Source organism: Engystomops pustulosus, chromosome 8 (genome assembly GCF_040894005.1).
Source record: "Engystomops pustulosus chromosome 8, aEngPut4.maternal, whole genome shotgun sequence".
Lineage (NCBI taxonomy): Eukaryota > Metazoa > Chordata > Amphibia > Anura > Leptodactylidae > Engystomops > Engystomops pustulosus.
The window spans coordinates 25,965,466-25,991,797 of NC_092418.1; the positions used below are offsets into that span (position 1 = coordinate 25,965,466).

Here is a 26,332-nt window from a genome sequence, read left to right on the forward strand (position 1 = left end):
TATACAACGGCCAGCAACTTTCTACCTATGCAAATTAGCATATAGCACACTGGAGGCGGGGCTACATATGATTGTGGGGTCTTATTGCTGGGAGCCGTATTGATCCTTACAGCAGGTGGCCCATTCTTACCAATAGATTGAGAGGCAGGATGAGCATTAGCCCTATCATTCCAATCTATACTATGGGAGCATTGGAAATTACCTAGCACAGCACTCTTGTAGACAATGAACGAACGTACAGGAGATACCCCAGCGCTGTGCTCAGCAATTTCACTCCCATAATATAGAATGCAGGACACATGCTCTACCTTCCGCTTCATTCAAATATTGAAAATGGGCCCCTCCACTAATCGGATTGTTATATTAATATAAGTTGGTACAAACCCTAAAAGCAGCTGAAACTAAATTTGGACCCCCCCCCCCCCCCACACACACACACACACACACACTTCTAACCCTTTATTTTGTACATTTCCCAATGTTACCTAAATTAAAGAACTTTTAACATTTTCACAACTGTTACGGGCTGAACCTCTTCCACGCAGGGTGGGGGGCATTTATCATCAGACACCTGCCACAATCAACAGTTCCCAAAAAAGGATCAATGAAAACGTCATCACACAAAAAATGACACCTGTAAACCAACGCTGTACAGCGGAGTATGAAAAAGATACGGGCGTCAGAATATGGGGATTGAAGACTTGCACAAAAGAAAATTCTGCAACAGTGGGGTTTTTTTTTACAATTCCACAATTTTTTTCAGCCCCTTAGAACATGGAACAGTATAAATGGAGCCATTAGGAAGTACAGTTCATCCCACAGATAACAAGCCCTCATAAAGCTAAAAATATATGGTGCTTGGAAGAAGGGAAGCAAAAAATGTATCGTTTTTGTTTGATATCCCTCTAAATAAAATAGAAACAAGTTGAAGGCTACAATCAATCAATAAGATCCAACATTCTCCATTTGTTAAAGGGGTAGGACATTTTTATAGTGTGACCAATCCCTGATGTGTTCACATTCCGATTTGTACATTTTGCACAATATTAATATTCCGTCATAATAATATGTAGTGTGATATACATTCGCTCGCCCCTTTAAGAACAGACACTTTGCTCTCAGCAGCAGTATCTCTGGGAGGGGCGTGGCCTGTGGGCTGTGGGCGGGGCTTGTGTGCAGGTAACAGGGCAGGGGACAGCTGAGCTCAGTCCTGCAGAACAGGGTGATCCACCTTACAGGAGGCGGGGAGATGACAGACAGGAAGGGAACAGACCTCACATCGGATCCCTAGAGAGATCTGCCAGATCCTGGAATCCCAGCAGGACCCATCAGAACCAACTTTTTTCACTGTGGAATTATCCGGAGAACTGACACCTGAACTTGTAGAAGTTTCCTAAATCTGGCAGGGGTTCTGCGCAGGTATAGTACCTGGTTACTATGACATTTCTATAACACAGAAGCTGTTGGGGAGTATTCGGGACACTACACCCTCTGAGGGCTTTGTATCCCATATAGTCCTATATAATCCTATATAAACTCCTAGATCCTGGTCCCGTGACACCTTAAAGGGGGTGCTGGACAGGCGAGGGTCCTGTATATGCACTGTAGTGGGTCTCTGGGTCCCATATTGAAGAAATCCATTGTTTAAGAGTTCCATATTTTATATATTTATCTTGTAACCGCTGAAGAACTACAAATCCCAGCATGCTCTAAGCGTTATCAGCCGCCTCTTGACACTGTGGCAAATCCATGTGATACATAAGAGTCTGAAATATGAGGGTCTGACTGTCTGTACTCCCCTCTTGCCCCCTTTCATTTCAAAAAACTCACTTCTATATTATTAGTGAGTGACTATGCACTCAGTGTCAGGAAAGGGGGCACTGCCTGTGGTGTGATGGGGGTCTTATCTGTAAGCCCCATAGATCATGTTTTATAGGAAGATCCCTTTAACCCTGCTATGTGCGGATATTGTTGCAGATCTGCTGTCTGCCCATAAACGTGCAGCACAATGGGCCAGGGGTGCATGTTGTTTACATAGTGTAATGTACTGCACCAGCGGCATCTGACATCGCGTTTCAATAAGGGCAGTAAAATACAATTTTTTTTTTTTTTTTTTTTTTTGTGAAATTAAGCCAGAAATATGTTCTATTGTGCAACTTTTTGGCATCAGAATTTTGGTGTACGAGGTTTGGTATTCTTTCCTCATAGTGAACGGAACCCAAAAGGGCAGATATAGGGACTATATTATTTTACATATACTCGTACACTGTATATTCAGTCTGTAGTCTATGGATCATATGACAACTCAGGGAGGGGGGGTTGTTTAGTTTGATAAATATGTCCATCATCAGGTCCGTATTTTACTGACTTCATAGGTCCTTGGCATCACATAAGGAATGCCCTGTATGGAGACATGTAGGACGCGTGACTCACAGGGCAATGTTTATCTGTGGTCACATGTAAAAATGTCAGGTGCTTCCTGCCACTCTATGAGACATGAAAGAGCAGGAGAAGCTGAGCTGTGTCATCTACAGGTTTATAGGATGTGTAGTAGGAGTTCTCAATAAAAGACAGGACTCCTAGGATAGACAGTGAGGGGAGGATTATCAAGGCTTCTACGCCAGGAATTGCGATTCTTACCCCCCTTACTATACCACCTCCACCCCAAGTGGAAGGGGGCTGTGAAATGGGACAGCACACCCCATGCGCCAGCAACCAAGCGTATAATAAATAACCCCCAGTGACTGAGTGAGAGTCCTGATTACCCCACTAACACACAGTGACAGATAGTGAGAGTCCTGATTAACCCACTAACACACAGTGATTGACAGTGAGAGTCCTGATTAACCCACTAACACACAGTGATTGACAGTGAGAGTCCTGATTAACCCACTAACACACAGTGATTGACAGTGAGAGTCCTGATTAACCCACTAACACAGTGATTGACAGTGAGAGTCCTGATTACCCCACCCACACACAGTGATTGACAGTGAGAGTCCTGATTACCCCACCCACACACACGGTTATTGACAGGTCTCTCCCTGCCAAACCATCTTTGTGGATGGGGCTCTACATGAAGATGTTATGTTCGGGAGACATTTCACCAGTGACGGCCATACACATCCCTTCTAGTCCTCTCCATATAGAATTAGGGATGAAGCTTCGGATGGCGCAGCGCTGTCAGGGTGGGGAGATGAAATCCGAGTGATCTGTTCCTTGTTTATGTCTCCATGATTGGATATTGCGGCTTTCATGGCGCTTGTCTTTTGTTGTGGTAGATTTGGAAACAGCTGTGGGAGTTTATATTGTTGTATCGCACATGAGTCAGGTGTGGCCTTCCCGTAATCCATGGTGGATTATCCGTGATTACTGGAGTTTTATGGGATTTTATAAATCCGGCAAGAAAAAACTGTGTTCGATGTGTTTAGGCTTCTTGTTATGTAATGTAATAAAAATGTGCTACCTAAGAGTCCATCCGGATTCCTGGGGGAAAAGGAGAGCGGAGCAAATATATGCAGGGGGCACAGATCTATGGAGAAACTTTTATGCAGCAATGGTTTAAAAAAAAAAAACAATTAAAATGCTTTACGTTTTTTTTTAAACACTTTGAAATCCCCTGACATTTGGCTTCTTGGTCACCAGATTTTACCCTATTAAACTAGCACCCCCCTCAGGTAGAGGGTGAAATGCCCTTTCAAGAATTCCCTCTTTTATGTGAAATCTCACCCATTTTTCTATTACAAAATAAAATCTGTGAAAAGGAGCAGAAAAGAATCAGTTTTTGCTTGAGATGAGTCAACTTTACAGTCTGATGGGGGAGGGTCATTTCTGATGCCCATATCTTCTGGTGTCATATTAAAGATAAGAATCTCATCTTTCAGATCACATCAGGCTAGCGGTTCTGTGAGCTACAGAAACAGAGATACAGACAGTTTAAATCTGTTCCAGTTCTTGCCTGACGTAGTGAATTCCTTGGGTCCAGGGCATCCCAGCTCCTGCCATCCTTTGCCCCATTTTAAGAAAGTGCCATGGAACATGCAAAACCCTCACAAAGTTGCAATTGTCTGGCCACGTGGTGGGAATTGCAACTTTTTCATCCTTTGTACTCCAGAAAGATGGAATGATAGATATGCCCCATAATTGTTTCTCCATCTAATGTATCTCTCCCTTCACACCTTACTATCACAATTCATGGCTCCACACCCTCCCCAATCTCAAAAGTCCAAAGTTTGCCCCTACATCTTAGTTCATAACTACAACCTGCCACCTCCAGAAGAAAACTTGCGCATCTGATGCTTCCTCAATCCGGAGTCTTCACAATTACTAGTCCATGCCCTCATCATCTCCTACCATTAACTTACATATGTAAATAGCCCTCCGGTGCTACCCTACGTCATCTTCGGAAGGGCGATGGCTTCCGATGTTTAAATATTCACGCATCCTTCAGGTGCCGAGAGCCGTGACGTCACCAAGCTCTCGGCACCTATCGCGGATGCGCAGATACTAACTCTCGCACAGCCGGCTGGCGATAGGTGCCGAGAGCTTGGTGACATCACGGCTCTCGGCACCTGAAGGAGGACGGGTACAATGAAGGAGGCGTGAATATTTAAACATCGGAAGCCATCGCCCTTCCGAAGATGACGTAGGGTAGCACCAGAGGGCTATTTACATATGTAAGTTAATATTTTTTTTAGCGAAACTAAAGATCGCCGTGCCTAACTAAAGTATGTCCCGGCATCAGTAGCCTAAATAACCTACCGGGTGGTCTGCTCGGATGATTTCATCATGCGAGCAGCGGTAGGTTTCCTTTAAAGGGGTTTTCCCATAAAACAAGTTTGGATAGGGCCTAACTTACTGATCGGTGGGGGTCTCAGTGATGGGAGAATGATGTACCCACTTCAGACCCCTCGTCGCTCCCCAGAGCAGCCGGTCATCTATGGAGCTGAAGGAGATTGCCGAGCGTTGCTGCCCGGCTAATCCATCTGTCTCCTCTGCCGCTCCTCTCTGCAGTTCTTTCCACTGGTTCCCCCACAACAAACTCAGTATCAAATACTGACCATGTCTTACAAAGCCTCCATGAGCTCCCATCTTCTTCATGTGTAGTTTTCCACCAAGGTGTCCCCTCCTGCGACGCGTTGAGTAGGTGGCCTCTGACTGTGTTAGTCTCACCAAACAGCAGACTATTTACTCTCTGCGCTTACTTGCGTATCCTGTTAACACTCTTTTCTACGTGTGTAACGTGTGGTTACGCTTACTGGAGCATTTTAGTGCTTTTCTGTCACATTTTGACCTGTTATTAGAGTCCCACACGCCGATGTGTGAGCATGAAGGACACGGCAAACATTAGCTGCATGTAAGGGAGTGAGGATGGGGAAATATTGGATGTGTCTGAACACGTGCTAAGCTTTCCCTGCTGTCAGGACAGCGCTTGGCCTAATACTACCACCATCTTGGATCCTGTCTGTACACAAGATGTGTTGCAATGGCACCCACCGCATGCTGGGGACATTAGACCATGGTATCTAGAATGAGATCCGATTTTGGAGGCCTACATAAGTGGTCAGAGGCCTCCTCATCCTCCCTTGAGTATTAGTCGACTAAATCCCATATTCGATTCACTTCTTTGGCCTCTGTCCATGTTTTGACCCAAATTTTCTCTTTTGTCCTGCTTTGCTTCTTGAAGTTGTCTTTTAGGGCATGACTTTGTCTACTACTATTGAACACCAGGTTCTGATCCACAGATGGCGACTATATTGTTATGTCTACACGTTGGCTCATGTTTTGACCAAAATTTTATGTTTGACCTCTACTTGCCTCTTGAAGTTGTCCTTTTTTGGTTTTAGGACTTTGTCTACTTCTATGGATCACCAGGTTCTGATCCACAGACGGCAATCATATTGTTTTTTTTGTTTTTTTGTTTTTTTTTTTATGTGTACATCCTAGGGCGTGATTGATGAGGGTCCTACTGATGTTCCCACTGATCATGAGAACAAGTTCCCCAGAAATTCAGAGAACGAGGCTTCTTTTCTGACTAACGGGTGTAGCATTAGGATCAACAGGTTTCCTAATGCTCCATTATATAGTATGGGAGTATTGTAAATTGCTGAGCACAGCGCCGGAGTATCTCCAGCACTCCCGAACTATTGGATATAGTGGGAGGACACTGACTGGACCTGCCTCTCCACCTCTTAGGCCACGTTCACATGTTGCGTTTTGGTTGTGTTTTCATTGGGTTTTGAAACGCATTACAACAGCTGAGGAGAGGTATTTTGTCTTTTTATTTGGGTTTGCATAACGCAATGTAAATGTGATGTTAACACATGCATGAACAAAGTGTTAACAAATGTAAACAGTAATGTAATTAGGCCAATCGCCTCTCCTCAGCTGTAATGCATTTCAAAGCGCAACCAAAACGCAAGCCATCCTGGATTGCTATGGGTCCATTCTAGTTTTCGGTAGGGGTCCAAGCAGTAGGACCCTCATTAAGTAACTTGTTGTCCCTTTTTTCACTTCCACCACTCATAATGTTATACAACATGAGGGCAACTCCCAACCTTCCTTGACTTATAATCTACAAAATAAAACTACTAGATGAAACTTTGGGACCAAGACTCTCACGACAATGTGATCTGATCCTCTTTGTGTTTCTTTAAGCCAAACTTTTTCATTTCCAGAATAAAATGCTGCTTCCTGGCGGTCGATCTGGCTCCGGTAGCTGGGACACGAGGCGTGCAAGGAATGTCCTAATGTATTGACCGCGGGGGATCCAATATTGTTGTCTTTCTGGTTTAATGTATTTGACAGTGTAAAATGTCATCCAGTCCTCTACAGGAACATCAAACATCAACCCAATCTATAAGATACCGAACACAATAGAAAAGCTTTACCAGACTCTTCTGTTGGGGTTTGGCATTAACTAAACGCCTCCTGGATTGATCACTTACAAGGGAGGTGGCGTAATAAACTCCCCCCATACAGGGAAGAAGAGGTTAAGTCTGAATGATGGGACCCCCATGGATCAGGGGAATGGGGAATAGATGAAAGTTGTTCACACTTGATCTGTGCTCCGCTCACTTCTATAGGACAATGAGCCCTGGTTGCCATTCAGGAGTCTAGAAAAGTTGGGTGACCACTTTAATGTTAGCTGTCACCCAACTTTCCCAGAAACCGATATAATAAGAAAGAACTTGGAAGCAGCACAGAGGGGGTGCCTGTATTACATGAAGTAAAGGTTAGTTAAAGTCCTACTGCGTGTATTACACAGGGCCAGACAGGAGCGACAAGTCCTCCTCCTCCCGGGGGGAAATGATCGCTGATGAGTTACAGACAGAGACTCTTCAATTATTCATAGAATCAACCTAAAGTGCAACTATTGCTCAAACATTCATGAAGCTTATCTATACTATTTATTACACCAGCGGGAAGGCCTAAAACTGAGCCCCAGCTACTACAAAACATGACGACATATCCTATTAGACACGTCAGCTGCTGCAGAACATCCTAATGCACGTCAGCTGCCGCAGAGCATCCTACTGCATGCGACAGCTTCTGCAGAATATCCTAATGCACACAACAGCTACTACAGAACATGACACCATATCCTATTAGACATGTCAGCTGCTGCAGAACGTCCTACTGCGCACGTCAGCTGCCGCAGAACATCTTAATACGCACGGAAGCTACTGCAGAACATTCAAAGGGTGCGTTCTTGGTACATTTTTAAACACACTGAAAACGCATGCGTTATACATGTATGATTTGTAAAGCGCTACGGAATTTGATGGCGCTATATAAATAAAGATTATTATTATTATTATTATTACCTTGCGTTTGGTTAGTTTGAATTACTTTTTCTTCATTTCTGGAAGTGTAAGCAGCTGTGAAAATGTTATTACAGCTGCTTACACATCAAGAAATAAAGAAAAACAAATTCAAATCAGACAAATGCATGGTAAGCATGTATAACGTATGCGGTTTTGGGGTGTTTAAAAACGCACAAAGAATGGACCAAGAAAGCACCGTGTGACCACACCCTCATACACACGTCAGCTGCTGCAGAACATCCTAATACACGCTTCTCAGCTGCCGTAGAACCTCTAAGGGTGAAGACACACATGGCGTTTTTGGGCCGTTTTTACTAAGTGCGTTTTCAGATCGTTAAAACACGCATCCGTTTTTTAAAAACGCATGCGTTTTTTGAAAACGCATGCGTTTTTGTCCGTTTTTCATTGCGCAATTTCGGAAAAACGGACAAAAACTGATGCGGTTTCAAAAAACGCATGCGTTTTTAAAAAACGGATGCGTTTATTAACACATGCGTTTTTGACGATCTGAAAACGCACTTAGTAAAAACGGCCCAAAAACGCCATGTGTGTCTTCACCCTAAGGGTGCTGTCACACGGTGCACCCTCTCTGTGCAGAGCCTTTCTGTATAATTCAGCCTTCTGTTTTTAAAGGGGGGAAAAAACTTCTCTACTTTTTATCAGCTCTTGTTGTCCAGGAGATATAGAAAATATTCTTATTCCTCTTCTCCTTATCCCCCTTCCTCCTTCTCTTCTTCTTTTGGCCTTACTGACCCTTTTTGCTTTGTAAACACTGATATGTCACATTGTTGCGTTTGAGGTCCTGACACATTATTATTATGTAAAGAATCTGCTGAGAGTTTAAGCCGCGGCTCCGGCGGAGGTGGAGGTGACGTTGTCAGATCAGGATCCTATATTGTCACCTTATGCAAAGCAAATGTTTTGTCTGTAGATGAAAAGAAGCCAATATTTACCTGGCTTTAATGTACGACGGCCGCCTACTGACGCTGTGATGACAGAGGAGATGAGTGGTGGCCATAGACCACTGGCAGGTCCGTCCAAATCTCCTGATATCTATTCATATCTCTGTCGGCTGGTCACTCTCCCCTCTGCATGTAGAAGTGTAGCTCATAACTCTGTAGTAATGTATAGGATACAGTTCATATTGTGCAGTTCAAATTTATAGCTGAGGTGTGTGTTAAGATGTTCTGCAGCAGCTGCGGTGTGTATGATGATCTGCATTAGCCTAGTTGCATATAAGGAGGCTCTGCAGCAGCCAATTTGTACATTAGGAAGTTCTGCAGCAGCCGAGGTGCATATTAGTTGGTTCTGCAGTAGCGAAGTTGTATACAATGTTGCGTATGATGATGTTCCGCAGCAGCTGAGTTGCGTATGATGATGTTCCGCAGCAGCTGAGTTGCAGAAGCCACATTGCGTATTAGGTGGTGCCGCAGAAGCCGAGCTGCGTATTAGGAGGTATCCTCTAAACCTTGTTATTGCTACTATAGTTCATGGACCTAAGTATCAGCTCCTCTGCACAGAAAGAAAAATGGCTCCAGGTAGGAGAAAATCCCTTTGCATTGGAATTTTCAGCAGTAAATCATATCAACTAGGCCATCACTCAGTCGCCAGACTTTAAGGCGAAATAGATAAACCATGTAGATTCTATTCACTGACCAGAAGCAAAGGTCTTGCAAAGATTGAACATCTGAGTCTGAACGTATATTAAAAAATAGTTTAAATTCTTGTCATACAATGAACACCTCTTATACACCAAATATGGAAACGCCCTCTAAGATCCATGATGGTTGATGGTCCATCATCGCACCCCCTGTTTGCCGGGTGCAGGACCCTGTATACATTGTATAGCTATCACCCATGTAATAAGTGCTGGACACCCAGGGGTGTAAAGTGAGTTAATATCAGGGCAGTGGTTAAATATTTACCACCCATCACATGCTGCGGGCAAATGCCGTCCCCTGAGCAGTAGGTGCTAGGACGCCGCGGTCTGGAGCAGCGCAATAAAAACATCCGCTCCGTTCTTTATAGCTGAAGAGTCGTGAACATACACAAGGTGCCAAAGTGAACCTGTCCAACCGGTGAGACATTTCTGACCTTTTCCTAGAAAAACAGGCTTTTATATCCACTTAAACGTGCAATAGAGTATGCAAGCTATTCCGTAACCTTATTACTTGGCTGAGCTACAACTACCAGGTCTGAGTGTTTTAGTTCTGGACCATATGGAAACTATTTCATGTACAACACAATGGTAATCAGTAATGTACCTATCATAGAGGAAGGTATCGCTGTTATAGAACCTGGCAGTGAGCTGGTTAACCTGACACTGATATATAAGCGACTTGTAGCCACCTCTAGGGGGAGCTCCCTGCGTACAGATGTATACAGTGCCACATATGGATATTACGTTGTTACAAATAAGGAGTTTTAATCACTGATGCTGGGATTATGCACAATTAGCAAGGAATGCCCTTTTAAGGGCACAGTTTTCTAAATCCTTGGCCCTTTGCAGCCAAATTTGATGAATTGTTACCAAAATGTACTGTATGTTACTGTAATTTTAATAGGTTTATTTTTTTTTTTCCCCCAGCAAAATGTAATATAAAGAGTCCAACTGCAAACATTTTGCCATTAGCCAGAAGTTGGGTGCTCGATGCCAGGGTGGGCAACAATAAGCTATGGATGGCTACTAACATGGGCTAAGGCAGGGAATTGAATATTGTCCCCTGATGTAGGAAGGTCTGGCTCGTTGTATAGCGTTATATCATGTGATGACATTCTTTATCCTCAAGACTAGACTTTCCATAATTTGACCTAGTTATGACTAGGTAATGACAAACCCAGCTCTGCTACATCAGTCCATCGTTTTGCTCTGTAACATGGCTCCTCCCCTGTAGGGGACAATCATTGCTTCTGTAATCTGTCCGTCATGTGTCTCTGAATTTACCTTTGCACCTTTCTCCCTGTACTCAGATGAGCAGCACAACGCCGGAACAGATTGTAACGATGGAGTCAAACATGTCGGATTATGCTCAGAATTCCACGCCGGGGGGTCCGATCACGTTGGCAGAGTTACTTACTATGGGTGCTAGTGACACAGCGGAGGTGCGGGCTGCTTCCAATAACACCATGGATGGGGATCGGCTGTTCCTGACAACCGCCGCGGCTAAGGGCATCTCTGGGGTCTTCGTCTGGGTGGCTCTGCTACTCACCTGCCATCAGGTAAGAAATGTTGCCCTTATTTCCTGATTATATTGAATCCGTCCTTGTTTATTTCAAGTTGAAACAAGTTCAATCAACTAAAGTTCCATCTGTTTCAGGGAAAACCGAGTGACTGTCCCCACCAATACATATAAGCAGCCATGTTGGGGGTGGCATTGTGAACGGCCGACCTCTGGTCAATGTAATTTTCGATTAGTCCCCTCCAAAGAAGTTTTACTATAACTATTCACTATGACATTCGGGAAAGTTGGCAATAACTTTCAATGCATTTGTTATAGTCCCACATACATGAACCAGTGGCGTAACTAGGAGAGGTAGGGCCCCCATAGCAGACTTCTGAATGGGGCCCCCCTTTCCAACTAAAAAAAATATAGATATTCGTATACTCACACATGCGAGTTACACTAACACATTTATACACTCATGTGCTCACACATACTGTACCATATATAAACATACAGTATATACACACACCATACACATGGTGCACACATATAGAGCATATACACACACATACAGTGCCATATGCAAATATACAACACATATACACACACACCATACAGCATATACACATCACATAGTGAACATTCTCCATTTTATTTTTAGTGTCAGGTTGGATGCCGGGCCCCTTTACACTGCAGGTCCCATAGCAGCTGCTACTACTGTAGTTACGCCCCTGACATGAATTTTCCGTAGTGTGACCACCCTGCCAGTACTATACCAGCCTAGCCAGATTTTATGTATTTGCTTCCCCTTATTGTGGAAATTAACCCTTCATAAATTGGAAGAGGGGCATAAGCAGAGCACATATATTATTTTTGGTTTATGAAGGCCTCCCCATATTTCAGAAAAGAGTCAAGGGTCAAGTATTTGGATTTCAATAGCCCTGTTCTTTAGGTCTCTGAAAGATGTGTGGCTGAGCCGAGTGTGCATGTGTGTGGGGGAGTCATATAGTATGTGATAGCTGTGGACTAAACAATCTCTAGCGTTAGTTACTTGCAGTGTGTCCTGTATTGAGTGGTGTGTGCGTCTTAAAGATGCTATTGAGAGCATGGGTGGCGCCCTAGGTGATGGCCTACCCTTCGTCCCATCTCTGCTGGTAGATACTTATGGTGGGATCTAACTTCCCTGGCGAACAGAAGGATCATACATGTTGAAATAGATCTGTCCAATCCTTATCTCGTCTGACATCAGAGTTGTCCGTTGTATCCGAGCTACGATAACAAAGTACACCTCTGTGTCCGCTCAGTATAATCGGTCCATTGTACTCAATGGCCACCCATGCTGTCATCTTATCAGTTGACCAGGTTGACCCAGTCTAGTAATATGCCATTTGTGCCAAAACAGCCTTTTAATTAAAAAAAACATGGCTTCTAAATTCCAAAATCCTGGTTTTCCAATTTAGATCTAAGGGGGAGATTTATCAAAAGTGTCTGAGGTAAAACTATTCTAGTTGCCCATGGAAACCAATCAGAGCTCAGCTTTAGTTTTATAAAAGGCAGTAGGAATATGAAAGCTGAGCTCTGATTGGTTGCCATGGGTAACTAGAAGAGTTCAGCTCTCAGACACTTCTGATAAATCTCCCCCATTGGCTCTATTCACGTCAATGGATCTGAGATGGGAGACCAGACACAAGCCATGTACATGTATCATCCGTTCCTGGAAAACAACATCCATGTTTTTTTAATCCTAATCCTTTAATCCGCAAATTAGTCAACATATGTTGTTTTATGGCGGCCTGTAACCTGCGCCCCATTGGCTACTTGTAATTACCTGATAATAATCGCTACAACTCCCAGGTAACAGGAATGTGACTGATAGTATGGAAGATGTGACCATGTACTATATATATGACCGTACCATAAATCTGCACATTTCAGGGCCCTTATGTTATATATCTTGCCCCATGTGATCGCCGCTGAGCCCCTGATTGAATTGGAATTTGTTTTGTTAAAATCAGTCAAGTAGCCTGGGGTGTCTTTGGAGTGTCACAGACATGGCTTGTTGCCAATGCCATCAATTTGCGGGATCGGCTATTCGGCCAGTCCGGCAATATGTCTGGGTCGTGGGGAATGAACCTGAACCCAAATGGAAACATTGGGGAACATTTACTAAGGGCTTTACGCCACTTTTATGTCTGACTTTGCACGTTCTTTCTAGAGCAAACGGCTTGGACAGGTATTTTAGAAGTGTCCGCGCCACATTTGTGTCTCACATGGCTACACTAGGTGGCGTTCCAGTGCACAGTCGGGCCGTGCGCCAGATTTATCATGCAAAGTCCAACAGAATTGTGTTGCACGCCCCATGTTAAAGGTGCACCAAAAAAAAAGTGGTGCAGTCTTTTGGAGCTGTCTAGGGGGCGCCAGATTCAAAAGAAATCCTGAATCTGGCGCCCCCTGCACACTACACAGGACACTGCACATTGTGCAGTTTGAACCATTCTTAGTAAATGTGCCCCATTGTGTCTACTTATCTCTACTTGTAACTACCGTCGTCGTGGTAGACGACTGTGGGAGTGGCTTATCTAATACGGAAACGGGTGATTGGGCATATTGTGATCCAAAATATCCAATCCGTTCTACATATGACACACGATAAACAATGTATGTGTGGCCTATGGTTGAACATATCAGAATCCAAAATGCCCGATCCTCCTTTCACCCAAAACACCTGCTGTTGGAGCCAATAGTGGATTATAATATTGGCGGCCTGGGCGGTAGCCCGGGGTCCAAGGCTTCTAGAGGGCCCAAACCAACCACCAAATTTTACACGGAGAAGGACCTTCACCCATGAAATCCTTGTACATCTCTTCCTGCTCTCAATACACATGTACACAAGAGCCATTTCAGGACCTTTTTGAAGGTCCTTTAAAGGTCCTGAAACAGCGAATTGTAAGCAGACGGAAGGGACACATCCTCCATTCCCCAAGAAGCTGATTCTAGAACCAGATGTAGGAAGTGACTCCAGACTTGTAGGGGCCATAATATCCATACAGCCCAGGGTCCATGGTGGTCTTAATCCGCCCTTGGTTGGAGCAGAGTGGGGACATCTCCATACATACAAGATGAATTATTAATTTCTAATATTGTATGGGCCCTATCTATACCTGCTACACTTCCTTTCATATAAGTTCATTGAAGGGTCAGGATCCCAATGGGTCAGACCCCCACATTCACCCAATATCTCAGCAGAGAATCCCTTTAAGATAAGGCTAATGCCTGGATCATATAGTTAGATGATATCACTATCTATAATGTGACCCGGATGACATCACTCCTCACCTATTATAAATGTGCACGTGTCTCTGGAGTCATTATGGTTACGTTGTATTTCTCGGTGCTGTCACTGGGTAGGCCGGCTATGAGGTAATGGAGGATGCCGCAGGAGGTATGGAGTCACATGAGAGATTTCCATTACTCCTGAGGTTTATTACCTGTTGTCATACCTGCAGCGATATCTCCATCTGTCCCTGGCCCCAATGATATTTGATCAGGGATGTGACCCTTGTACCCTGCTCGCTGACTAGTATCTTCCTGTTGGCTCAGGAATTGATTAGTCTGTGTGCAGGTGGAGCTGCCCCTATCCAAATCTGTCTGGGTCATTCCCAATACTCCTGGTGTAATCCTATAACTTGTACTTTGTATTCTAGATCTATCTCCATCTCCGAAATTACACAATTCCCAACGAGCAGCGCTATATCATCCGGATCCTCTTCATCGTACCCATTTACTCCTTTGACTCGTGGCTCAGTCTCCTGCTCATAGGCAACGACCAGTACTACGTGTATTTCGACTCTGTCAGGGATTGCTATGAAGGTGGGGACAGCAGGAATGTCATTTTTAGCTGGTTCCAATAGCCTGTGCAATGCTGGTTTTAAAAATGCCTTTGTCAGTATTCATTTCAATACTTTATAAAACTTTTTTTCCCATTACCTGGCTCCCTGTCAGCAGGGTGTGGTGAGTCCCATGGGAGGAACAGCTGCAGCCTGTGTATAGCTGTATCCATACCTCCAACTTTTGGACTAGAGATAGAGGGACAAAATGTCCCGCCCCCTTGCCCCACCCCCAAACCTAGCATAATATCGACCTTAATGGCCCCATATAGTATAATGCCCCTTCCAGTGGCCAACTGCCCCTAAGGACCAATATAATAGCCCCTAATACAACTCGGCAAAATATAATACTCCCTCTTTAATTGTATCCTCATCCATCCTCCCTATATAGTGGCCTCCTGTCCTCCATGATCCCTCTCAACCAGGTCCTTCTGATGAGTGGGGGTTTTGGATGTAGACTCTCACCAATCAGCAAGTTATAGGATGGGGGAAACCTTCATAACTTGGGACAGCCCCTTTAATGACAACTTCTCTATCTACAGAAATTGATGAATAGATTGTATTATGTTTTCAGCTGTTGCTTTCTGTTATCAGCCTCATAAACTGACTCTTCTCTCTCTTTCTCTCCGACAGCTTTTGTGATTTACAGCTTCCTCAGCCTCTGCTTTGAGTATCTTGGTGGAGAAAGTGCCATCATGACCGAGATACGTGGCAAGCCTATACAGTGAGTGGATTATAATATAGGAAGTTTGGGCGGTAGCCCGGGGCCCGAGACTTCCAGGGGGCCCATGACCACCAAACCCACCCAACAAATCCTACACTGTGAAGGACATTCCCCTATGAAATCCTCTTACATCTGTTCCTGCTCTCAACACACGTGTACACAAGAGCCATTTCAGGACCTTTGAAGGTCCTCCAAAGGTCCTGAAACCGCAGATTGAAAGCAGCAGAAGGGACACATCCTTCATTCTACAAGAAGCTGATTCTATTACCAGATGAAGGAAGTGATGCCAGACTTGTAGGGGCCCATGGAGTGACCTTATCAATAAATGTATCATTTATTTCTCCATTTCATATTTTTTGGCTCATGGTTCTTATGTCTTTCCATCAGATCCAGCTGCTTCTATGGGACCTGCTGTCTCCAAGGAATGTCCTACTCCATAGGCTTCCTCCGATTTTGCAAACAGGTAAGGGCAAGGTAATGGGTATAAACTGCAGGAACCCACCCAAAATCTGAGCCTATGAGGGTACAAGGGACAATGATACGACCAGGGAAGGGGGCTGTCCACATCCGGCTGGGCATGGACCATGTAATAGAACATTCGCTTTCCCGATATGTAAATCCGGTAAAATTAGGAGTAGGTGCAGCACAAGAGAAGTCCTGGAGATTTCTAGAGAAGGGATTTTCTGAAGCTGAGCAGAGGACTGGTCCGTAGAAATAATTTTGGACAAATTATGGGCCGCGTTAATTCTAGGGGGCTCAGTTACTTGTGATATGGCTACAGACATCTAGAAGGACATTTATATACATCTACAGAAGCTAAAAGGGATGTTACAGGTTACAATATTCATATCAGATTGATGGGGGGGGGGTCCCCTATACCTAAAGTTGATTGCAGTAGCTCTATGTTATGTTTAGTGGGGACTGTAGCCGATCAATGAAATAGAAGCTGAGCTGCAGTACTGGGGTCTCGCCACTACACAGAGGATGGCGCTGTAGTTCATGTGTTGATTCCAGGATCAGAAGCTGTTAAAATCAGCAGATTGGTGTTATACCCCCTAAAATCCATTATCAATAACCTATACTATGGATGGGTCATCAATATCACTAACATGGAAACCCCCTATTAAGGAAATCTACCATCAGAATCCAACATGATAAACCAGGGACACTTACTCGTAGATCCAGGCGCCGTGACTGTGGTAATCGTCTTATATCTGTTACCCATGGCCTCCTTCCTTCTAAAACCAACTTTTGAATGTGTGCTTATGACCTTGAGGGGTTACCCTAGCCCCTCTGTAATCTGGCTTTACAGACTATTACACTGTCTCACCCTCCCACCTGTTCCCCCAGCATGGAGATTACAGCAGGAAGTGCACACTGCTCAAGAGGGAGCAAGGGGAGGGTGAGACAGTGTAACAGTGTGTAAATATACAGCACGGAGGGGCTCTGGTAACACCCCTAGTAGCCCTTCAGGTTCAATAGCATCATTTTAAAAGTTGATTTTAGAAGGAAGGAGGCTGTGAATAAGAAATATAAGATGATTACCACAGTCACGGTGCCTGGATCTATGAGTATGTGTCTCCGGATTTCCTTTAAAGTACCTTTGAACAAAAACGGAAGGTCGATTCTTTGGTTGGGATACTCTTCTTACAAGTCTTTCATCCAGGCATAAGCTATATATATAGGGATAGGCTGCTAATGGGTGAACCTATAATTAGTGACGGGTTCCAGAGCATCGGAAATTCAGAAGTGAGTCAGCGCTCATCACACCAGTGGATTTTACTATACAATGGAGTGTGAATAACCTATGGAGCTCTCCAGTGACTTCCAGGATCTTCCAGGCTTTTGGAATGTGGTCGGATTCTATAGACCATTCCAGAGACTATACATTAGTTTGGTTATTTCTCCCACTTCCTACGGGCACCTGGGGTAAATTTTCTTGAAGGAATATGGTTTTCTTAGAAAATGTAGCTTTATATAATAATATAAGAATGTAATATAAATTGGAGAAAAAGTGGTTCCACTGGGGCTCGAACCCAGGACCTTCTGCGTGTAAAGCAGACGTGATAACCGCTACACTATGGAACCAGCTGATGGAAAAGTGAACAGGATAGCTGAGGCTTTTTTGGTTTTTCTCCATATCAACCCCCCCCCCCGCCCCTTCTAAATCCCCCTTCCCCCACCGGCATGAAGACCCTAACGTCAGTTTCTCCCAAAGGAACTTCCTGAGGCTCTCAAAAACATGAGACCTCCTAAAATCCCAGATCTCCAAGCTTCGTTTGCATGCCAATCATTCCCTAAAAATAGGGGCCGGTTTACCTCAAAAGGGGGTGTTCCTTAGACTAACAGGTTACATAGCCTGGGGAAAATTTAATCACACAGGAAAAATTTGCTAAGTTGGGGGTCAGACTGCTGGGACCCCCACCAATCACGAGAACGAGGGTCCTTCTCACTAACTGATGGAGCAGCAGGTTAATCTTGCATTCCGCCGCTCCATTGAATAAGGAATTGCTGAACACAGTGCTTGGGTATCACCGAATGTGAGACTGCTAGAGATACCGGAGCGCTGTGTTCAGCAATTTCTGATGCTCTCATATTGAATAAAGTGACCGTCAATGGCGCTCCATCAATTAGTGACAACCAGACCCCTGTCCAGCATTTGGACTCCCACTGATCATATTGTACGTTGAGGTTGAATAGGTTTAGAGGATAGAGAATAAGGCTGGGTGATCATATGGCACCACAAAATCACAGCAAAAGTGCAGCGTTTTACTAAAAATTTATCATAATTGTAGCCAAAATGGTGTTAAATCAATGTTAGATAGATGTGTATAGAGCAGTGGTGGCGAACCTATGGCACTGGTGCCAGAGGCGGCACTCAGAGCCCTTTCTGTGGGCACCCGGGTCATCGCCCCAGCACACCAGACAGAACTCAAAGAATCTTCCTGCAGTTCCAAGCAACTTAAAAGATGTTGCTTTCAGTCATATTTTGATACTTACTTGGCTACTTCGGACTGTAGGAAGAGGGAGAATGAGTAGACAGGGCCAAATTATCTTTGGTGGACCTCCTGCTGGCCCCATGAATTTCTCTTTGTACAGAGGGACACTGGAAAGAAGCTAAAATGATGAAATTTTTCCATCTTTCTACTGTGTTGCAGTCCTCAGGAGGCTAATCTGATTGAAAGTTGTTGTACAGGGAGTAATAAGTTACTGCTTTAATTTTTGGTTGGCACCTCGTGATAAATAAGGGGGGTTTTGGGTTGCAGTTTGGGCACTCGGCCACTAAAAGGTTCGCCATCACTGGTATAGAGTATACAATGTATAGATGTATAAGTTGTGGTCTTGTATGTAACAGCGCCACCTTCCTTTCACAGGCCACCCTGCAGTTCTGTATAGTGAAGCCCATCATGGCGGTTGTCACGATTATCCTACAAGCGTTTGGGAAATACCATGATGGCGACTTCAAGTGAGTTATTTATTAATGGCATTTTTCCTTTTAGGAAATCCCCAAAGTGTCCAATTTTTTTAACCTCTTAACGACCAGGCTTTCTTTCGTTTTTGCGTTTTACATTTTTCGCTCCCCACCTTCAAAAATCTATGACTCTTTATTTTTTTCCGTGTACAGAGCTGTATGACAGAGCTGCTTGCACTTCATAGTGACAGTATTTAATATTCCATGCCATGTACAGGAAAGCAGGAAAACAATTCCAAATGGTGAAAAAACGCATTTTCACCATTTTCTTGTGGGCTTTGATTTTATGGCTTATAATATGCGCTCCAAATGACACATCTACTTTATCTTTTGGGTTGGTCCGATCACGGGGGGGAAACCAAATTTTATATAGGTTTTATTGTGTTTTTATACATTTAATTAAAAAAAATAATTTATTATTTTATATATATAAAAAAATCAAAAATTGTTTGTTTCACCATCTTCTGGCGCTAATAACTTTTTTATACTTCGTTGTACGGAGCCATGGGTGGTGTCATTTTTTTAGGGATGAGCTGACTTTTTTTTTTTTTTTTGCTACCATTTTGGGGACTGTACAGCTTTGTGATTGCTTTTTATAAAAAAAAAAAAAAAAAATTATGTTGCAAAATGGCGAATAAATGGCGACATTTGGTCAAGATTTTCTGTAACGGGATTCATCGCCGGGAATAACAATTGTTATATTTAAAAGATTGGCCAATTTGGTCAAAGGGGATACCTAACATGTTTAGGATTTTTTACAGCAGTTCTAGGGAAAGTGGGGAGTGAGAGAATTCTTAGGTTTTTATTTTTTTTTACTATTTTTCATGCCACCTAAGGTACTATAACCCTAGGTTGTCTAAATGATCCTACCATATATTGTAATTCCACAGTATTGCAGTATATGGGAATTTTACACATGATCTATTACATTGTGCAACTTGCACATTGTAACAGATCATCAGAAAATTTACAGCCTCGTGTCTTATAAAGATGACGATGATGTCACGGGGAGTGACGATTTCGGGAAAGATGGATAGAAGTGTATATGGTCAGTGGTTTGATACATTTATCCTGGTTGTAGAGAATTTTATATCTCTATGAATAATATTTTTTTGTGATTAAATATTTTATATATATTTTTTTTCTTTTGAATGTAGTTTTCTACATTATTGTACATGATATTTTCTATATTAAGCATTGTTGGCTACTATATTTCATGTCACGGCTACTAGATGCATTCCGATATAGAAGACCCCTTGTCCCGAGCTGTTCTCTATGATCATAACATTATATTACACTGGTGCCATCTATAGGCCAGCCACTGTATTGCACACTGTTGTAACGCTCTTAAAGGGCCAGTAAACCAATTTTTCTCTGATCTTGTCTTTGCAGCGTGCAGAGCGGTTACCTGTACATCACCATTATATATAACTTTTCCGTCAGCCTGGCTCTCTACGCCTTGTTTCTCTTCTACTTTGCCACCAAGGAGCTGCTACATCCCTTCGAGCCTGTGCTGAAGTTTCTAACCATCAAAGCGGTCATCTTTCTATCGTTTTGGCAAGGTTGGTAGTACACATTGATGGCCCGATCCTTAAATATCCTCTACTAAGCCAGGGCAGATGAGATACATGATGTAAACCGCACTAAATGTCCTTATATTGCAAGATGCCCAGTGTCTAGAGGGCAGGAGGTGTCTTTGTTTCCCCCCATAACCCACCGTGGGACCATTTATGATGATTTTAGGGGATTGCAATGTAATGAGATGCTTGTAATCACCAGTACATACCTCCCGAGGGGGACATGTCCCTAACCCACAATAGACCCTACCCATTCCAACTAGTCCCTTTGTGCCCCGTGCTACGATAGGATGACCTTCTTTTGAAGCCACCTTAGAAACTCCAAACATAATCCCTTTTGGTGGAACCATGGAGTATAATAAATACTTAGTGCCCCTTCACTGGCAGCAAACTTGATATAAGGTGCCCTTGGTGTCCACTCATTGGCATCAACACAAATTAATACCCCCCACTATAAAAATTTGGGATACATGACAGTTTACTGTCCGCTTACCCACTCCTGTCCCTTCTTTCCTGCAGGAATGCTCCTGGCTATCCTGGAGAGATGTGGCGCCATTCCTGAGGTCCAGATCATCAATGGTAACACGGTTGGTGCCGGGACGGTGGCTGCCGGGTATCAGAACTTCATCATCTGCATTGAAATGCTGTTTGCAGCCATTGCTCTGCGATACGCCTTCACCTGCCAGGTCTACAGGGAGAAGAAAGAGAACTCGACAGGTAACATGGTGGAAGGTGATGATTAGGGGTGCTGTGTGGACACCACCAAGAGCTGTGCACGACTTTAAGAGCTCTTTAAAATGAGAGAACCGAGCAAGGCGGTGATGGTGGATGGACATAAACATCATCGCCCAACAACAAGAGTCTTCTTCTTTTTTGGGTTATCATTGTTACCTTTACTGTGATGATGGCTCACATATAGATGATTCAACATGGCCAGGATCCAGCCACCTGATGTTTTGGGTAAAATAAGTGTTACTTGAAACCTCATTCAACTATTGGGTGGTGTTTTGGCCTACAGCCGGTGCTTTGTGTGCCCTCCCAGTCATAGTGGCCCCTTATATATTCTACATGGTCTGATAAGATCACCAGTCATCATAAATCTAAGCCAAGTAGTCACTTTTCATACAGTGCCATCAGGACTTTTTGTGTAATATCTAGATTTTCTAGGTCCTTCATAATTGGAGAGAAGCCAAAACCTTCCCTAACTTCTTCACTTTCTCTTACAGCAAACGTGGCCCCCATGCAGAGCATTTCCAGCGGTTTAAAGGAGACAATGAGCCCCCATGACATAGTTCAGGATGCCATCCACAACTTCTCCCCCACGTACCAGCAGTACACCCAACAGTCCATGCAAGACATGGAACGCAAGGCTCAAGGCCAGAACGGGCACGCGATTCCCAGCAATGGACAATCCTCGAATAAGAAGAAGAAACAGAACGAGAAGATGATGCTCATTGTATCAGATGATGAACTCTAGAAACCAAGAGGAACACTCTGAGATGTTCAACCAAGACTCATAGTTCCCGCCCTGTGTCTACAGCTGCTTTGGTTTACAAATGTTTCTGACTAGTGGGCACCTTAAAGGACCCATTCCATGTATGGGATCGACGCCCACCCCAAAGATTGTACAGAAACTAATGTATTGGTCTGCATCAGGTCATGACCTTGCCAAGGATGGAGCAACTTGACTTGAATGTTCTTTGTGTCGTCAGCCAAATGTCTCCTTGTTGGTTGTGTTGTATTTGTGAAGAGTTGAGCTTTATATTGTTTTTATGTTGTCTACTGTTTTTTGTAATAATTTTTACATAATGCCAAAAAAAAAAAAATCTTAGGATGTTTTATTTATTGATTCTTGTTAATCACTTGTCTGCAATCCCGATGCAAATACTGAAGATTCGCGGCAGAGTAATTCGTGTAGAGTCCAAGGTCAGCGTGACGGACGACCATCTCCTCCTCCCGAAGAGTTTCCATTGATATTCTTCCCACACTCTCATCATAACCGATGCAGAATAAGAATGGGACAATGCGTCAAAGTCATTTCAAGTAATACGGACTGCGTGCCGCCGGACGGTTCTTCCGGGAGATTGATGGACAACCCTGTGGATATCTGCAACCGTTTTACTGCTCTTCTGGGTTATTACAGGACGTTTAATCGGGATTTTCTGTACGTTTTCAGGGAAAAGGCTGCAGGAATTTAATAAAGATGTGGATCCAGAAAGATCGTTGTTCTGGAATTTTGATTTGAGATGGGATTGGACAGATAAAAAGTTTTGTAAAATACAGGCGGTCCCCTACTTAAGAACACTCGACTTACATACGACCCCTAGTTACAAACGGACCTCTGGATATTGGTAATTTATTGTACTTTAGTCCTAGGCTACAATAATCAGCTGTAACAGTTATCACAGGTGTCTGTAATGAAGCTTTAGTGTTAATCCTGGTTCTTATGACAACCCAACATTTTTAAAATCCAATTGTCACAGAGACCAAAAAAGTTCTGGCTGGGGTTACAATGATAAAATATACAGTTCCGACTTACATACAAATTCAACTTTAAGAACAAACCTACAGACCCTATATTGTATGTAACCCGGGGACTGCCTGTATTGATTTTCTTATGGTTGGGTTCGGATGAATCGGAGATGGAAGGGTATGTGCTCTCTGGGGTTGGGATCACAATGAATAGTGGGGCAGATTCATCAAAAGGGTCTAAAAATAAAACTAGACAATGTAAGGCCGTGAGACAGTTCGTTTTGGAAAAAACTCTGTGCTCTGGAGGGAATTCCCGGACTGAACCTTGAACCACTGGACTGAACGGACATGCTGATTTCAATCCAGTGGTACGAGATTTGGTCTGAACCCACTTGTGGGCAACCGGCCTTAGACAAATGTGGCAAATTTCTCTGTGTCTGACACTGGATGAAAAATCTGGCGAAGGTTAAGACTATGTAATCTAACTTCTCTTGTTACCCTACAACTAGCTTTGTTTCCTCCAAAAAATTGGGAGTCAAAATTTTTGGGTATACCCCTTTTATTCAGTTCACACCCATTTTAATAGTCATAAGTGTTTTAAAGGATACCTACCACCACGGATCTACCTATTAAGGTAGATCCGGTGGCAGGTTCCTCTAATGTATGTGAGGATAGCCTTTTTTTTAGGGCAAATTCGTTCGTGGGCCAGAACTTTTATAAAAAAAAAATTTTCCTCCAAATTTTCTAAAGAGGCTACTGGGGCGTGGAGTAGCTGGAGCTGCTGCTACATGGCACGGATACTCCGCCTACCAATCCATCTTCAGCTCGCAGCTCCTGGTAAATGCGCGTACTCTCCTGCGAAGCCGGGTTCTGTGCACAAGCAGTAGCTACGTCTTCGGAGCCGAGACTGCACAGCAGGTGGCCTGCTCTCTGTGGATGCGCAGTACCCTCTTGCAGACAAATGCGTGCAGCTACCAGGGGCTGCGCGCTAAAGATGGATTGGTAGGCAGAACGCAATAGGTTACTGAGGTGTGGAGTAGCAGCACCGTGTAGCCTCAGCTCCGGCTACTCCACGCCCCAGTAGCCTCTTTAGAAAATTTGCATATTAGAGGAATTAAAATACATAAAAGTTCTGGGCCACAAAAGAATTAGCCCTAAAAAAGGGCTCTACTACTATACATTAGAGGAAGCTGCCACCGGATCTACCTTAATAGGTAGATCCGTGGTGGTAAGTTTCCTTTAACTACAGGGGTAGCTGTCACAGCTGCTATGGGGCCCACTGTGTCAAGGTATTTTGTGTATTGGCTGCGTATATATGTATAAACTGTATGTCTGTGGATGGTATTGTCTATTTGTTTGTATTTATTTGTGTGTGTATTTTTTGGATAAAGACAAACTAAGGGTTGGATATGAAGCTGCGGCCAGTTATCTTACAGCCATATACTGTACAGGAGATTCTGGAACACACAGAGAAAATGTCATCACTCATTTCTCAGTGTAGATTGTGATGGGAGTCACAGTAGGATCAACAGAAAGAAGATGAGGGAAGGAAGTTCTGAAACTTAACCTCTTATAAGAGTTTGGTCTACGTAAATCCCACATTTCCCTTCAATGTTGGTTGTTTATCCGTCTATGCTGATGACGATTGTACGGATCGGTTTTCCGATTGCAAGCACAGGAGTACGTCTACCATCTACCGTGGGTATCGGCTTTCCCCCACACCGGCAGTGACAGGGGATTGCACAAACCTAAGAATGCAACACGTTGCAAAGTGAGACGCTGAAACGGCTGATTCAGCAAATGCTGAGACCTGTGAAAGACATCACTGATATGGGAATCTCCAGCCGTATGGAGCGCTTACATCCGTGTACCGGAGCAGGTGATGATATGGAAACCACTGGGACTTCTGACAATGTAGTTGCCTTACTCATCTGTTACAATATGTATCATCCTGTCAGTATCCTATATGTTGTGTATTTCTAGGATCTTTTCCCTCAGTTGGGTCATGTAATCTTAGGCTGACCTTTCTGTGGTCTCAGGAGGGGTCATATCTCAGGCTTCTGGACTGTACTACACAGGGGAAAGCACCAACTCCTATCCCAATAGACTGGTCCCTGTCGCACAGTTCACTATATATTTAGGATTTTAGGAAGATATAAACATAGATATAATCCTACTCTCCTCCCAGCAGGAAAAGGAGATGGTTCAGTTCCAGCTGCCTGTATGTTCTGAGGCACCATGGGATTGATAACAGAGATTACATCTGATCAGGGCAGACAGGAGAGCATTTTGCTCTGTTCTCCTAGTAAGGAAACAAGAGCATTCATTTCAAACTGCCTGTACTATGTAGGGCTGAGGCATCATGGGATTGCTAAAAAAAATAAATAAAAACAAAGTATAATGCTCTGTCCTCCCAGTAGGGAAAGGAGATGGGTCATTTGAAGTGGCTTGTATTATAGAGAACTGAGGCATCATGGGATTGAAAACAGAGACAAAAGATTGTGTCTGATCAGAGACTACCAGAAAGTATCACGCTCTGCCCTCTCATTACTTGCAATCAGGTAAGGGCTGAAGGGATGGCATTTTTTTTGTCAAAGTGTATTTATACCACTACTAAATTAAAAAAAGAAAATAAGCCAATTGACCTCCTACTACTTCCAATGCTATACTTCGTATACAGAACATTCTAAAGCATGGACACCTTTTAAAGGACATCTACCACCAGGATGAAGGACTGTAAACCAAGCACAATGACATACTGGTGTGTGCCCCCTCTTGGAGGACCAGCTCTTATTTTAGCTGCTTTTACGCTTTTTTTTTTTTTTTTAAAGGCTTTTCAAAATTATGCAAATGAGCTCCAGGTTCCATAGCTGTGAACTGAGCTGGGAGCCCCTCGGGCTGATTTGCATAATTTTTTTAAAGCCTTTTTTTCTTAAAACAAGGGATAGGAAGCTTATAGTAGAGCGGATCCTGCCAGAGGGGGCACACACCAGTATGTCAGTGTACTTGGTTTACAGTCCTTCATCCTGGTAGTAGATGTCCTTTAAAGGGCATCCAGATTTTATTTTTTATTAACATTTTCAAGTGGTGTTTAAAGGATTAGGAACTTACCTTCCATCCAGTCCAGCACACTGCCTTGGCAAGTGGATCCTTTCTTCCAAAAACAGCTCCTCTCCTGACCGTGGGTAATCCCTAGTATTGCAACCAAGC

The 26,332-nt window shown here is 43.6% G+C and overlaps 1 protein-coding gene and 1 non-coding gene across 3 annotated transcripts; one reads left to right on the forward strand and one right to left on the reverse strand.

Moving 5' to 3' along the window:
* Positions 1-1,186: 1,186 nt before the first annotated feature.
* On the forward strand, positions 1,187-22,491 carry TMEM184A (transmembrane protein 184A). Of its 2 annotated transcripts, none has more exons than XM_072120372.1 (9): positions 1,187-1,419; positions 10,797-11,045; positions 14,695-14,860; positions 15,511-15,601; positions 15,989-16,064; positions 18,976-19,067; positions 20,466-20,635; positions 21,170-21,367; positions 21,877-22,491. In XM_072120372.1, exons 2-9 carry the CDS (start codon positions 10,797-10,799, stop codon positions 22,125-22,127), a joined length of 1,293 nt encoding a protein of 430 aa, XP_071976473.1. In that variant the 5' UTR covers positions 1,187-1,419; the 3' UTR covers positions 22,128-22,491. The 2 variants fall into 2 exon arrangements, with proteins under 2 accessions (XP_071976473.1, XP_071976474.1); XM_072120373.1 differs by lacking the exon at positions 1,187-1,419 and adding an exon at positions 9,812-9,904.
* TRNAV-UAC (transfer RNA valine (anticodon UAC)) lies at positions 17,617-17,689 on the reverse strand. Its single transcript has one exon. It is a non-coding gene; the product is annotated as a tRNA-Val (tRNA).
* Positions 22,492-26,332: the final 3,841 nt, after the last annotated feature.